The 16,113-nt window shown below is 48.3% G+C and overlaps 2 protein-coding genes across 2 annotated transcripts; both read left to right on the top strand.

The window, feature by feature from the left end:
* Positions 1–351: 351 nt before the first annotated feature.
* Positions 352–9,064, top strand: LOC135377225 (NFX1-type zinc finger-containing protein 1-like). The gene is made up of 8 exons (XM_064609522.1): positions 352–808; positions 3,839–4,042; positions 4,099–4,151; positions 4,488–4,924; positions 5,937–6,331; positions 7,666–8,168; positions 8,636–8,851; positions 8,918–9,064. Exons 1-8 carry the CDS (start codon positions 352–354, stop codon positions 9,062–9,064), a joined length of 2,412 nt encoding a protein of 803 aa, XP_064465592.1.
* A 588-nt stretch (positions 9,065–9,652) lies between these two features.
* Positions 9,653–12,816, top strand: LOC135377233 (NFX1-type zinc finger-containing protein 1-like). Its single transcript, XM_064609536.1, has 6 exons — positions 9,653–9,892; positions 9,982–10,187; positions 10,739–11,807; positions 11,875–11,937; positions 12,316–12,369; positions 12,463–12,816. Exons 1-6 carry the CDS (start codon positions 9,812–9,814, stop codon positions 12,814–12,816), a joined length of 1,827 nt encoding a protein of 608 aa, XP_064465606.1. The 5' UTR covers positions 9,653–9,811.
* The last annotated feature ends 3,297 nt before the right edge of the window (positions 12,817–16,113 follow it).

The raw sequence follows: 16,113 nt of genomic DNA on the forward strand, positions 1-16,113 counted from the left end.
TACGAGGACGATTCCATATCCTTGTGTCTGCCGTGCAAAAAGGACGTACTTCGCGGCAAACAAAAACGGCTGATGCTCCTGAACCTAAGAGAGGCGTTTGAAGTCTAGAAATCTCAAAATACGGAAATGAGGGTTGGGTTTTCCAGTTTCACTGCATTGAGGCCACAGTGGTGTGTTCTCGCCGGTGCAGCTGGAACTCACACTACTTGTGTATGTCAATACCACCAGAATGCAAAGCTCATGATACACGCAGCAGGGTTGAAGGAAGATTGCGAAAGCTTAATATCCCGAATCATTTGCGACGTGCACAACGAACATTGCATGACTGCGAATTGCGATCGATGCCCTGGAATGGCAGCCCTAACAGACCATTTGAGCAGTACCAGCCTGCACCGTCAGGATTCTACAGAACCAATTGTGTACAAACGGTGGGTGAGTGGTAAACGCTGTAGGCTGGAGACCTTCAACCTCCCAGCGGACGACTTCAAGGAAAGATTAGCGGAAGTCATCAGTGAGCTTGCGGCGCACCACTTCGTCAGCAAGTCGCAGGCATACTTGCGCGACCTGAAGGGTCATCTACCCGACACAGATGCCATCGTTGTGATGGACGTTGCCGAAAATTATAGTTTTATGGTGCAGGACGCGCCGCAAAGTTTCCATTGGGACAGCTTTCAAGCAACTGTTCATCCGGCATGCATCTACTATCACGAGCAAGGCGAGGTCGACGGTTCTCTCCACGTGAAGTCCTACGCCATCATTTCAGATCATCTCACACACGACAACCCAACAGTGTACGCTTTTCAGAAAAGTATCATAACGGAGATAAGATGTGCTATCCCGGGTGTAACCAAGATTCACTATTTTTCCGATGGGGCAAGCTCTCAACACAAAAAAAAAAGAAAAAAAAATTCGTTAATCTCTGCCACCATGCTGACCACTTCGGGATCGACGCGACATGGCAGTTCTTTGCTACATCGCACGGCAAAGGGCCATGCGATGGAATTGGGGGCACCCTGAAGCGGTTAGCTAAAAAGGCAAGCCCTCAACGACCATTCACGGAGCAGATTTTGACTCCAGTACAGCCGTTCCGCTGGGCACAAGAGGCGCTCAAAAATATCACTCCTATCTGGGTTTTGGATCTTGATGTTCAGAAAGCAAGTGAATTCCTACAGCACCGGTATCAAAACGCGTCGCCGATTCCAGGCACACGCCGCTATCACAGCTTCGAACCACTTGATAAGCACACAATCAATGTTGGACTAACGTCGTATTCTAAGAAGCAACGGTTCCCGTCACTACGAGGACCTGTACCGGACGACTGAAATAATGATGCGCCGTCGATCTTCTGCGGCGCTCGCCGTGACGTTCGTTCAGCCGCACAGGCCGCTCCACGTGCCAACCTTCAAAAATTATTTTTTCAGAAACAAAAAATAATACCTTTTTGAAACTTTATCAGCTTGTTCAACTCACCTGATACTATCTCTGAGAGCTTCCCTCATATTTTTCTGCGGCCCACCATTTTTGATATTTCAAGCAAAGCTTACCGTTTTTGCGAAAAAGTGACGACTTCACGTATTTTTTTCACCAACTTATTCTCCGCTTTTCTGGACGGCAATTTTTAATCTTGTACAGCCCTACAGTATCTTGCCGATGAAGTATTTTCAGCGTTCTTGTGTTCAGTATGTGTGTGCAATAAAATGGCAAAGTTTGCAATTTTGGCAGTGTTTCGCATGCCATTAAAATTGCACGAAACATGTCCAGAGTGCATTTTGAGTTCTCAGGTGTAAGTATTATCGTTTCAGCTTCCATCCAGTCTAAAAATGCGCGCAATATCTTTATCCATTACGCAGCGCGATTAGCTTTTTGAAGGTGCGGTTTTGCGCAATTTCGTAAATTTCAAATGCAAAGTTCAAGACCGAAAATTTTTTTAACGAGTTGAAACTTCATCAGTGATGTTTTCTTATCATAACAACACCGCCTGATTTTTTAAAGAAAAATCTGCGATGGTCAAATTTTGCACTAGGACGTTTGGCATGGAATGACCCAGCTGTGTATAAAAGCTTGTGAGCTCCCAGCCGGAGCATCCTTTACCCTAGTTCTGTCTAAGAGCTACCGCTCTTGTCGCCGTCTCGCTCGCCTGTTTTCATCCGTGACATTTCTGGTGGAGGTGCGGGACAATCCGTGCTCAACTGCCTGGAAGAACAGAAACGACTGAGTCGAAGACAGCGTGGACTACCTGCGGAATTCGGGCCATTGGGACCCCCAACCCGCAAGACGATGATACGTGGCAATATACCAGTAGGCCACTGTTGCACGGTGTTGAGAATGTCAGTGAAACTTTGTAAGCCTGGACAGTGTAGATTTCACCGAGTTTCTTTTTTTTTTCTCGTCTTTTTTTATTTTTTTTATCCTGCTCTGTTTGCTCAGCTTTTGTATTAATCAGTGAGTGAAAGGACATGGCGGTATGACTATTGTCTTCTCTCCAAATTGGTAGCGATACCGACAAATATGGAAAGATTAATTTTTGGCTGTATAGAATAGGGAAGATAAACGCTTTGTTGTGATCCTTCCCCACATAAACCACTTCCAGCTTTTCGAAACGTGGTCGAACCAAGAAACCCATAGTAATACACAAGCACGTCTCAGAGCATGATTATATATTTTTCTTCTTCTTTTCTTTTTTTTTCAACAAAAGGAGAGGTAACAGATAGGAAAAAAAAGTACAGACATGAACTGTATACTATGCGTGAACAGAGCAACAATGGTTCTTTGAATTGCGCAATTTCTAATTCGCGGTGTGTGCTGCCTGTGTTAATCTTCATCTGGGAAATTGGGCTCTGTAGTTTCACCCGTGACAGAACGTGTTTTGTTGGGGTTTGTTTTTTCATTTTTTTATCTTTCTTCTTTTCACCTCCGTGTGACCAGTGGGCGATCTTACCTAGGGTGCCTCAATACCAGCTCCCTCTGCACCCTAATCTTACCGTGTTTCATCTTTCTTCGATGTGTTCGCAACACCATGGTGGTATTTCTTGCTTCTACGATGTATGCGCTCAGAATTTGTGACCGCATTCTCGGTCCTCTCTATATCCATTGCTTGTACGCCTTGTGCCGTGCGGAAAATATTTAGGTGGTGGTGTTGCACCAATCTTCGTCGAGTTCAATTGCGCTCATGACACATGGATAGGGATACTAGTGGTTTCGAGCTATTGGCTAGTTGGGAACGAAAGCCACATGCATGTATCACCAGGATTTGTACATAATTGAGGAACGCGAAAAATACTCACAGCGTTTCAAAGCGTACCTGGTGTACCATACCGTGACATACATTGCATGTTTCATTTTGATGCGGTTGTGTACCCGTCTTGACGTAACGGTCTATACAGCGTTACGTTTGACCTACGACCAACGAAAAACCTGGTACCTAAGAAGTGTTGCGGGACAGTCAAGATTTGAGCGCGTTTTGTCAGACAGATTTCCCGCCTAGGACAGATCCAGAGGCTACATTTTAAAACGCGATTTTAGCCAAAAACTTGGCATCCCCCAATTCTTTGAGAAGTGCTTACAAAAACAAAGCCTCTGAGAGTGTGACATGTACATGCACACAAACCAAAATAATTGTTTTAAGACACACTCTAGATGCGCACCTTCTTGACGTTTTTGGTCATTGCTGCCACCACCGATTATGACCCCGCAAGACTAAGATGAAAGATGAAAGATCCCAAGAAAGTCCCTGATGAAGAGGAAGTATCATCACGTGCATGTAGAGACGTTGAAGAAGAAGAAGGCACGCGCTGATGCATTCCACAATTTGTCTCAAGATACGTACGACCTGATGCAGCGTTATGTCTTCTCGGTGTCTTCGTGGAAGTGACCATCCTTGGTGGGCTTTCTTCCGAGGGATTTGCCTGTGCAGCCCAACTGCCATTCTTAATACCCTATGGTTTTGACGCGTTCCTGGAGTGCGACGACCTAGACTTCCAGGACCTCAAGTGGGCCTTCGCGGTGCTCAGTCTCCTGTGTTCGCACTGCGACCGCGGCTCTCGTAGACTTCGGGACCTTCTTAGGAAGACAGCTACATCTGAAAACTTTGCGACAAAGACGCTGCCAAATTTTGCGTTCAGGTTTCGTCACTCGAAAACTGTTCTCAGCAGGTAAGGACGCATTGTTTTGTTAGTGAGAATATTTTATGTGCTTTGCTTCAAAAGTACGCAATTAGTACGTCGTCTTCGACGAGTGTGTTTTGGCAACGTCATCTGTGTAAGTTTGAAGCATCCGTGCGCGGGCACTACGTTGAGACGCGAAGGCATGCGCGCTCCTAGGCGGATCACAGACGTCTTCAGACTTGTGGGCGAACTTGACCTGTTGTAGTTGACTTGCCCTGAGCTTGACTTGTCACTGGAAGCTTACGCCTTTGTTTGCGTACGAGTGTTCTGTGCTGGGTTATTTACAGAACTAGAAAATGATTAAGCAAGTGCCTGCTTTTTCAGCTGGAATCCCTCGTTCACCTACTGGACGTCTTGGAGGCCATAAAGGAATTTGTTCTGAATACGGACACCTTCCTTAGCCTACTACCCTACATAACGGCGATGGTTGATTCACTGCGTGAATCACAATTAGGCATCGACGACATCTACAATAGGGCCGTGAAGTTGGAAGCGTTTGCGACGAGTGGCGCCATGCTGGGTAGACAACGTGTGTTGTCCCACCCGGACTTCAGAACTCTCCCAGTCGTTCCAGCATCTGAAGAGTTGCTAGCCAGAGAATTGCCTCATTTGACGCCTAATCGTGTCCGTGGGTCGTATAATAGCACGGAGCACTATCTGGACGTCCAGTTTAGGCTGCTTCGTGAGGATTTCGTCCGTCCGCTCCGGGAAGGGATAAGGGAGTGCGCACGGGCACAGGAAGTCCGTGGATATAGATACAGGTAAACTTCGTATAATGCCAGAATATTGCGAAACTTGCCGTCTCTTGCTCAAAAATTGATCAGCCTTGTCGGAGCCACCCATGTTTATCGATACCATGCGCTTATATCATTACTATGGCGCATGTGTATCGTATTTTATTTTTGCGTTGATATATGCCAGTAACCATACTGTGAGATGGACATTTCAGGAGGGTTTTAGTGGATCGTACCTGCTAGAACATAGCATGCACAGTACGCAAAGAGTGCTTGCGCGCATGAGCTGTTTTTCAGGAATAACATCCCAACGTAAGAAGCATTTGCGGGAGCACCTCGTAGGATTTGGGCAAGCATATCGTCTACTCATTCGTTAAGATCGAAAAGCAAAGTGTACTGCAAGTACAAAATAACGTTAAACATTACGAGAATGCATTCACACGTTCTACCACTTCTTTTTAGACCAGCGGCAGAGTGGGTTAAGGCGTCCCGCTCGTTGATGGTAGCCAAGGTCGTGCTGAAGACTGGGAAGTGGTGGGTTCGAATCCTACCACCGGCTTTGCTGTCCGAGGATTTTTCCGACGACTTTCTAGACAAATGTCCTCAGTTCTCCTGAAGTCAGTCCAGGACGCATACTAACACCCCCTGTCCCCCACTCCTTCCTGCTGTCCTCTCTCTATCTGGCCACTTCTATACGCCGCTCATAGCCACAGTTGCTTCGCGGCGCTAACACGGAATTTTAAAAATACGTTCTTTCTATTTCGGCTGTCCAAGCCCTACGACTCAGTTGCAGGCGTTGACTCTTGCGTCAAGTGCGTTCGTGGAAATAGCTTGCGCGCTGGAGCCCGGTATACTAAAATGTGTGCTCCGTCAGACGCGTACAGTCTTGACTGTAGCGTTACGCGAAACGATTGCGTGCGATCTACTGAGACTTCGCGGGAGCATTTGAAGCATTACAACGGTCTGCGATTCTTGGTCATTAAAACGGGCGCGAGATAATTAGTTTTACGTTTAATTAAGCCGATGTATTTCTGTGCAGGAAAGAAATATTCCACAAGTTGGACGGCGTCAACGTCCATTCCGGCGTTGTCGTCATTTCCTCTTCCGTCAACGCAGATGGAAGGGTATACGTTGTGCAGTTCGACGCCTCGAGCTTCTCAAAGATACTCTGGAAGGGAACGAGGCGCTTCATTCCCGGATCGCTTCTTTGCTTCAGTAAGGACAACTTCGAGACAATCCAGGTGGCTACGGTGTCTCGTGCCACTCCAAGTATGCTCGGCAGAGGCGTCGTTGAAGTCACATTCTGGAATTGTAGCAGCGCAGTCACGGGCCAGTTTGTTGTTCTGGAAAGCATTGCATACTTCGAGGGTTATCGTCATGTATTCCAGGCTCTGCAAAACACGCACGTTCTTCCACTGGAAAAGTACATCGTAGGTGAGCTGATACAGACCAACGTCGTTACTATATTCAAGTATTCCTGGTACGTAGGCAAGAACGTCACCACGTGATCTTAGGTTGTAGGCGCTTCCGTAATATATGTATTTTCCTTTCCCCATCGACTATACGCACGCGTTTGTGCACATAGTGTGCTTCCCGACATGCGTGATTTATATAGTTGAATGTTGAAGAATAGCATTTCATGACTTCGTGTTACCTATTGGAGCATGTGTCTCGTGTGGCTATATGTAACGCAGAAAGAGCGTTCTCTGGAACCCCAGGACAGTTCATGGCAGGCCGCGCAACAAAACTGTTTTGCACAGATATACAGGGTGTCCACGCTAAGTGTGAACAGATTTTTTTTAATATATATAACACGTTTTCTAAGATGAAATCAATTGCAATATAGCATATGCTGAAGGGCACTCCCTAGCAGGGCATTAGCAAAGTCCAAAGGCAATGTCTTAATTAAATTTCATTAATTAACTTTTTAATTATAAAAGCTACAAAGTTGTCCCAATGAGAACATCTGTTCCTTTCGGTCACCTGATATCGTAGCCGTTTTCAGAACAAAAATCCGTTCGATAGATCGCCCGCAAAAAATTCGTGAAGGAACGCCATTTTTTCTTTATTTTGTTCATTGCGCTTCTTAGAAGACGCGTATTTCCTTCATCCCCAACGGGAGACGGGGAAGGAGCACAGTGCCGCCTCATGTGTCGAAGATGAGCTTTAACTTGCGGAAACAAATCAAAAACAAATGTATCGGGTGACTCTATCGGAACTAGCCTTATCTTGGGGTGCATTTTCTGTTTCCTTTTAATCTTTTTCCATGACGCGAGAGGCGATAGTGTGCTCTTTCTCCCTCTCACATTGGGGGTGAAAGAAAGACGCGTCTTCTAAGAAGCGCAACCTGGATGAACGTTAATTAAGACATTGCCTTTGGACTGCTAATGCCCTGCTAGGGAGTTCCCTTTAGCATATGCTATATTGCAATTGATTTCATCTTGGAAAAAGTGTTATATATATTTTTGCAAAATCTGTTCACACTTAGCGTGGACACCCTGTAGATATCATAACATCCTTTGGCGAGCAAAATACAGGAATACACAGAACTCTTTGCGTGCCTAACCGGTTGCAACTCACAGAACGAAGATAGAACCTTCCCAAGATCATGTTTCAAGCTTTGCGACAGTACCCACGTTGCTTACAGTGGCAGCTGACGACATCAGGAACATAAACACTTGCACTGTTGACGGCACAGGCGTATAATTGTTTGTATCAGTTTTTCCCTCGTTCGTCACTTTTTCACACTCAACTACACGCCGTTGCAGGTGCGGAATCTGTCGTTTTCCATCCAAGTTACGTGAATAATTGGACGACGTTCGACATAACGTGTCTCCTAGAGACACCTGGTGGTACCCGCCGAAAGGTGACCCTCCTCGACCGAGACAGCTGGCCAAAGGCGGAAGAACTCCAACTGGACAGCTCCCAACTGGAGGCTCTTCAATACGCGCTAACCCATGAACTAGGCGTTATACAGGGACCTCCGGGAACGGGAAAGACCTACATGGGTTTGAAGATTGTTCAGACGCTGCTGGAGAACGACGCTGTATGGGGTGACGACCAAGGTCCCATCTTGGTGGTCTGTTATACAAATCGCGCCCTGGATCAGTTTCTGGAAGGCGTGCTTCAGTTCACGAAACTTGTTACGAGGATGGGCGGTGGATGTAAGAACAACGCCTTGAAAATGTATCATGTCAATAAGAAGTGTAAACGGACACACGCTGGTCGGCAGTCGTCTGAAGCTCTACGGAAGCACCTTGAACGAGTGAAGGTTTGCCTTTTGTTTTTGATGTTTTCGTTTGTGTAGTGCACAGGATGGTGCTAACGGGGCCTAAACGTGTATTCACACGAACGATATCCCCACGGAATTTTCTAGCGGAAGAAAAAGCGAAAAGGTGCTCACGGGGCAGAATTAAGTTGTTTTGTTGAGTATCTTCCCCACGGTCAGCAGTGCACGCAAAGACATGACGTTGAGCGCACGCGCTCATGTGACTGTATCGCATCTTCCGGTGGCGTATTCTGAGGAATGTCGCTTGTGAGAATACACGGGAAGTGATGCGTTCCTCAAGGAGCTGAGGAAGATTTCTACTGGTCTTCCGTTGTGCTCCCGCTGATCTAACGTGCATGCTCTTATACCTTCTACGGACAAGCAAAGGACAAAGCCTTAGCCAATCTTTGTACCTTTGACGTTGCTGCATCTCAGCTCACACGGTAACTTATGCATTGACCTTTTTTCAGACGCTTTCAACATTGTCACAGACCGTCTTGTCCGTACCTGAGGAAGAGGACGTTGTAAAACTGCTTATGCATGTCATGAGCAAGGCGTGCTGCCGGTCCTTCTTCCAAGCGGTGTTCGACGAGCATTCCTTCTGTCAAGTGTTCAGGGTGTGGTTGCGCCTGGAACAAACGAAAGCACTCTTCCTGAATCAATGCAGCAAAAAGGACATGTCATCGGTAAGGGAGGCTGGATTGGTACACTACATTCTCAGAGTATATCTGATGTATCCGTCTTCTGCACAGAGTTCTCTGTCTTCTGTCTTCTGCCTCCTAGGCAGACGAGAGCGCGATGACATTGATAGTATCCGCATCTGCACTGCACCCGCGCACGTAAAATCCGCGACCGCATCCGCGTCGGATGAAACAGATGTATCCGCAGTCACCGCATGACGAAAATCCGCATGACGAAAATGTTACGTAAACCACCCAGGAATATTGTGTCATCCACAACTGTGCAAATGATATACACGTTCACACCATTTTGGACTCTTCGCGTCAATTGTGGCTCCACCTGGCGGACGTCGACAACAACACAAATGCTTATTTGAGGATAAAATGCCGATATCCGCGCCTGCCGCAGTGGTGCGCGAGTTTATCCGCACCTTACCCTCGTGTATTTCAAGACGTTATATTTTTTCCGCAGCACGGCGTAGACCGGATATCCGCGCGGATCCACGGGAATAACCGTACCCGCGCGCACCACTATCCACGTGACACCTCATGATAGGATTTTTAAAAAAAATTACCGCCAGCTTAAGAGTATAAGGCCACATTTAAACTCGTTTCGCACAACGCCAAAAGACTCCTGCGTGGACTTCAAAACTGACGCTTAAATTATTGGTGGCTGGTTTTGTGACATATTGAACCATTAGGCATAGGCAATTCACATTAGGCAGTGCGGTGATAGGGACGTCACTTAAACAGGTGCACAAAGCTATAAAAGGATTCAACAAGCGGGACCTGGACACAATCTCTTGGGAAGCACATCTGCGCATCATCATCAAGGAGGGCGATCGAGCCACAGGAGACGATCACGTCGAGGACGTCTGGACACTACGATCTCGAGAGCGCTGGAAACTGTATCGATACTGGGTCGACAACCTGACTTCTGTGATTGACACCTTTCAAACTTCTGAGATGACAACAATGGAAGATGTGCAAGAGCGCATGGCGCACTCCAGACTAATGGCTGACCTATCGGTCCTTAGGGCGTCCAAGGTGGGTACCTAATGAGTTCCAAGAAGGGCACTAGAGTGCAAACATTACTCCTGCTGTGTGTCTGCAGATGACCAGTAGTCTTGTTTCAGGTCATTGGAATGACAACAACGTGCGCGGCTAAGTACCAGGCTCTCCTCCGCGAGGTGCAACCGCGCATCGTCATCGTGGAAGAGGCAGCCGAAGTACTCGAAGCTCACGTGGTGACAAGTTTGGCTCCGCAAACTCAGCATGTGATCCTCATCGGGGACCACCAGCAGTTGCGTCCGCCCACGAATGTACAAGAACTGTCAATCAGGTACAGGGCCCGCTTGCACGAAACTTTTTGAATGCAACACTCAACGAGTGTTACACTCAAGACCCATTGACAAGCAATAGGCTTGGGTGCAACGCTCATTGAGTGGGCTACGGGGCACGATAACACTATTCAGGAAATCGCAAAGAAAATCGCACCCATAGGGGTTATCTTACGTGTTTGGGTCGTAAACTGTTGGAAGTGTGCGTAACCCGGCACCAAACCTTGTAACGCAACCCGCCGCTGTACGCCAAGAGTGTTATGTCCGTCCCTGTGTTTCACCACCACGATACTCTGTAAACAAATGGGTGTGGATGTGACAGGGAATCAAAGGGGATGTGTAGAGTGTGGAAGCTTGTCCTCGTGTGTGTGCGCGAAGCTTGGTATGTTGAGGATCTAACATCGTGTAAGCGCATCATGTGTAACGTTCAGCCGCATAGCGTGGTTCCCAGTCCCGGTACCCGTCCATCGACTGCCGTTCTTTAATCGTAATATTGCTGTCGTCGTCTGCTTTGTACTACTTACATTTGAAAGCAAGATGGTTTACTTAACAGATACAAGATGGACGTGTCTCTTTTCGAAAGAATGCTTATCAACGGCGTGGGTGTCAAACAGCTCTGCGTTCAACATCGCATGAGGCCGGACTTCGCCCGCCTTCTCACGCCACGATTCTACCCTACTTTGGAGCCCCACCCGTGCGTGGAACGATACGAAGACATTGAGGGTATGACCACGAACATGTTCTTCTTCAATCACTCCTCCCCAGAACGGAAAAATTCTGGCAGAAGCTATAGCAACGTTTTCGAGGCAAATTTTCTTGTCAACCTCTGCAGATACCTGCTTGCTCAGGGTTACCAACCTTCTCAAATCACTTTGCTCACGCCGTACATGGGTCAGAAGAAGCTTCTAGAGCGCACAGCTAATACATATCACGAGCTGACCGCGGTGGCCATCACAGTAGTGGATAATTTCCAAGGAGAAGAGAACGACATCATCCTCTTGTCCCTGGTTCGCTCCAACGAAACTGGGGAAACCGGTTTTGTTCAAGTGGCGAACCGAATTTGTGTCCTCCTGTCCAGGGCTCGTATGGGATTTTACTGCGTAGGCAATATGACCTTACTGAGCGAGGCGTCCAACTTATGGAGAGACATCGTTGACGACCTCAAATATCGTGGTCTGGTCGGATGCGAACTGAAGTTACGGTGCAGGAGACACTCGAACAGCACGGCAGTAGTAAGAACACCAGAGGACTTTCCTAGCGGTCGTAATGGTTTCTGTAACCTTCCGTGCCCAGCCTCCCTTCCTTGCGGACATTCTTGTCCAAAAAACTGTCACATGGATACTGAGGACCACAAGCTGTTCACCTGCAGAGAGCGTTGCGGAAAGACATGTTCCAGAGGTCACTGTTGCAACGAACGCTGCCACGGCCACTGTACGCGTTGCACGGTGCACATTAAGGTGGAGTTTCCCGCTTGCCACCATACTTCGAAAGTCCCGTGCTACATGGCAGACGAGGCGACTTGCACGAAAAAGTGCGGGCGACGCTTGAAGTCATGCGGTCATCCATGTGGCAAAAAATGCGGCGAGCTCTGCGGTGGAGCGTGCATGGTATCAAATGTTGAGGTAGGTCCATGCGGACATCTCATCGAAGTCCCGTGCAAGATGTCTGGCTGTATCGCTGCTAATCCAGAACTCTGTCAAGCCCGCTGCGAGAGACTGCTACAATGCGGACATAAGTGTGCAGGGCGTTGTGGTGAGCCGTGTGGCGATAACCCGTGCAGGGAAGCCGTAAAGAAGTCCTTACCCTGCGGCCATACGGCCACTGCGGAGTGTCGTGAGTTGACAACGGTTATTGCATGCAGGACGAAATCTAGTTACGTGCTTCCTTGCGGACATGACGTGGTCCTCGAATGCTGGCAGACCCAAACTGAATCATTTTTCGCGTGCGATCAGTGTCCGAAGTCTCAGCCATGTGGACACATATGCCGTTTCGGATGCACGAGAGCTTGCAGCCACGTTTGCAATGCCGAAGTAGCCGCTCCGTGCTTATCTGGACACACCGTTGTAGTTCCTTGTTGGAAGCAAAAGGATTCCTCTGCCATTTCTAGACTGTGCCGTGCACCTTGTCCAGCTATCCTACACTGCGGTCATCCTTGCTCGAATGCCTGTAGTGAACCTTGCGCAAGTACGTGCAACAAGTATGTTACTATGGACAGAGCTTGTGGCCACAAAGATATCGTTCCGTGCAGTCTGCTGAAAAGGGAATTTCCTTGCTTAGAACCTTGTCCCCGGTCTCTTGCCTGCGGTCATCCGTGTCCGGTCGCCTGCTACAAAACGCCGTGCCCATACCCGTGCCAGCTATCGTGCCCAATGTCCTGCCCTCACGGCCCGTGCCCGGCTGTATGTGGCTATCCATGTCCACCTTGCGGAGAACCCTGCACGTGGTCGTGTCCGCACTATCGTTGTGGTGCCTTGTGTTGCGAACCTTGTACGCGGCCTCCCTGCAACCATCGCTGCGCGAGACTGCTGCCCTGTGGCCATGCTTGTCTCGGAGCCTGCGGCGAGCCCTGTCCGACGCTATGCAGTGTTTGCAAGCCGAAAGAGTACGAGGAAGCAGCGGGAACGTCCCTAAATGTTCTCCTCGTAGCGCTCGGAGACTGCGGACATTCTGTGCCCGAGGAAGATTTGAGGAAAGCTTGCTCCACTGCCCCTGAGGATGGCCCCCTTTTGTGCCCTAGATGCTCGACGCCCGCCAGGCATTGTCTGAGGTACGCCACAAGTTTCGTATTGTGGAACGGGTAACGCGGAGCAACTAAGGGGTTGGGCTTGTGACAGACCTTGTAACTTCTTGGGTTCGGAATACCGTAATTTCACGCGTATAAGCCGCACCGCAGATAAGCCGCAGGACGCGTTTTTTGGGACGTTTTGAAAATTTTCTGGCAGATAAGCCGCACCCGCAGATAAGCCGCGGGCAATACGAGACGACTGATTTGTGCGACAAAGGAGACCATAGAGAAGGTCATAAACCCTGTGGTCCATACTCCGGGATCGGCACAGTGTACAACAGAGGAGGTCAGTTCTGGAGTTCTACCAATATCGGATTGTGCCCTTGTCGGGTGTTTTTCGTGGACTGATGGGTGAGTGATCTTCCAGAAGACGTGAATCACTGTCACCACTTTCCTTAAAGCTGCTTGGGGGAATGCACCAGGAAGATCAATCTAGTCGAATGTGGACCCGTCCCTGTTACGCACTGTTCGTGCATCGGCAGGGCAGTGCTGTTCCAGAGACACTGTCGGCCCTTTCGTTAAAATCCGCGTATGGGGAAAATACCAGGAAAAAATAGTCATCAGATAAGCCGCACCGGTGGATAAGCCGCAGGGCGCCCGTGAGAAAAAAAAATCGCGCATAAGCCGCGGCTAATACGCGTGAAAATACGGTACTTGTGTGGTTCTGTTCAACTGACTTTAGCCCACTTAGCCCACGAAACCTGATATAATCCCTTAGGAACGACCCCAACCCCCGCAGACTCCTTTGGCTGCTGCGAACTCCACGTAGCTTTGTGCAACATCCATCGAGAATAGTCTAATATCAATTTCACACCATACGAGCCGCTATACGAGAGTTGCAGGTGATACGCGTTTTTTTGGATTCCGATGTCTTTGACATCTCTAATGCCTGGATACCTCTCTTGTCACCCCGTAGGTTCGGTCAACGTGTCAAGAAGTACATCGCCAGAATGAACAGACAAAAGCGAAAGGCTCTGCATGATATCTGGAGTAAACATTACGGTTATGAAGCGGTTGCCAGACAACGCTCACTTGATGACTACCTCCGTGGTCTCATTGCAAAGAAGCAACCCTGCGACAAGTGACTTCAATAGGCCCACTGAACAAACTGTCTTGTTTTTATATAGTATTTGTTTTGGTTTCGAAACATTGAGCGCTTCGTTGGGCTATTGTAGCCCTCATTCATTCGCGCTCGAGCCCCAGCACCGACTGCAGCGATGTATGATGTGAATTCGCGATAATCGCCCTCTTCTCTCCACTGATCTCAATGTCATAACAAAATCACACTTGTGCAGATAAAGAATATTTCATATCTCCCGTTTCTAGATGTGACGTGTCTCCTAATCAAGGGCGTATTGCGAGGGGATGCAGAGGAGGGGGGCTTCAAGATCGCCTGTGAAAATAGTGCACTCTTTATTCATAGCCATGATTTTTCTACCTCTGAAAATTCACCTCTGAACCGCACAGTCCGCGGCATCAGTCTTCAGAAAAACTCTGACTGGGTTGCACGCTTCGCCCCCCTGGGAATTCCCATGGTCCGAATCTCCCCACCTGTTGGAACAGAACCCGCATGTAAAGGACATCGATTATCTTAGTGCCTGTCTTGGGATTACAGTGCAGTGGTGGCGCTCTCGCTCAGATCCGTGGGCACTTCATCTCTCTGGTATTTCGAAATGAAAGGCTGAAGATGATTGTGTATTGTAGCTGTGCCTAGTCTCTCGTGTTTATCACGCTGGAATTGACCGAAATCCTCTGCCTGGTTACAAATATTAGTGTAATGGCTACAAAGAGTCTTTGTGACAATCGTACGGGTTGCCATGCCCGCAGTGCCCCGCTACACCAGACCGGACCAGACACCAAAAGCTTGTCTCTCGCATTGGTATCTTGAGGCGGCGCCAAGACGTCCCAGTAGGGAAGCGGATGCCGCGACGTGAGGTGCTTCCAGGCGGTTTTCGAGAACCGCTTCGTGCTACGACTTTGGGACGCCTCGTCGCACACGTCGACGGAGCAGATTGTCTTAGCCACATAAAACCACACGTTGTTGTTTGTCGTCTAAGCGAACCGCGGAGGTCAACGACGCGCTTGGCATATACGCAAACCACATATCAATCAACGAAAATAAATATATCCGAGTGCTACGGTTGCGTTAGTCGCTGGCAGATAAACATTTGTCATTTTTGGCAGATAAACCTTTTGTTCTCAGCATATCCAGGAGCCTGGGGAAAAGACAAACGTACGAAACACAGAATGAACAGCACAAGACAACTGTGATCTGTGCATTTGTGTTTTCCACAAAGCTCCGGGATATGTTGCCAACGTCAGGTACACACCAGCTCGAATGCATATTACTTTTATGTTACTGTTATGTCTCACTTCTTCTGCTTTCCCTTCTCTGCGTCTATAGTATATCGTGTCACGTTTGTCGTGTCATGATTCTAGCAGAAATGCTTCACAGGTTAACGAGGCACGCACGAAGTGTCTGTACAGTATCGAAGTGGCAACTATCACGAAAAGCGTTAGCACGCAGGCGGATCGGCCGTGTTCACAGGGGTGGCATCCAATGTATTGCTCCGTAGACGAAAGCGTGCTGGGCGAACGCAATGCATCCTGGACAGGTCCTGGTCGCACGTCACAGCAAACGTCAAGGCACACGTGACCTTAAAGATGGCGGCGCCCGTGATCGGCGGCCGTTTGTAAACAATGCGGTTGTTGTTTCTGGACGCCGTTTTGGATGTTTTTGGATCACAGTAATTATTTTTATCCGATAATCTCGCAGTAAAACGCGCAATTTTACACATAAAGCCTCGTATTGTTGATAACTTCCAAAGATGTGATGACGACCGCGCGTTAAGACTTACCGAGCCGATGCGATATACTTAAACTAAGGTGACATGGGCTACCATGTTGCGGAAGAAGCACCGCATAGTTTACGCTGGCAAAATACGGTCATCTCTTGGTGTTATGACGGCGAAAATATGTCAGTAAGCGGCAAAACGACATGTAAACAAAGTCACATGACCTCAAAATGACGTTTTCTATGACGTGCGACCAGGACAAGATGGCAGTTTAGCCAAAAGCACCCGCTTGAGGGTAGTTACAACAATGGCGGGTTTGTGTCACCCCTGTGGCCGTGTTGGCCCACT

Source organism: Ornithodoros turicata, chromosome 1 (genome assembly GCF_037126465.1).
Source record: "Ornithodoros turicata isolate Travis chromosome 1, ASM3712646v1, whole genome shotgun sequence".
Taxonomy (NCBI): Eukaryota; Metazoa; Arthropoda; class Arachnida; order Ixodida; family Argasidae; genus Ornithodoros; species Ornithodoros turicata.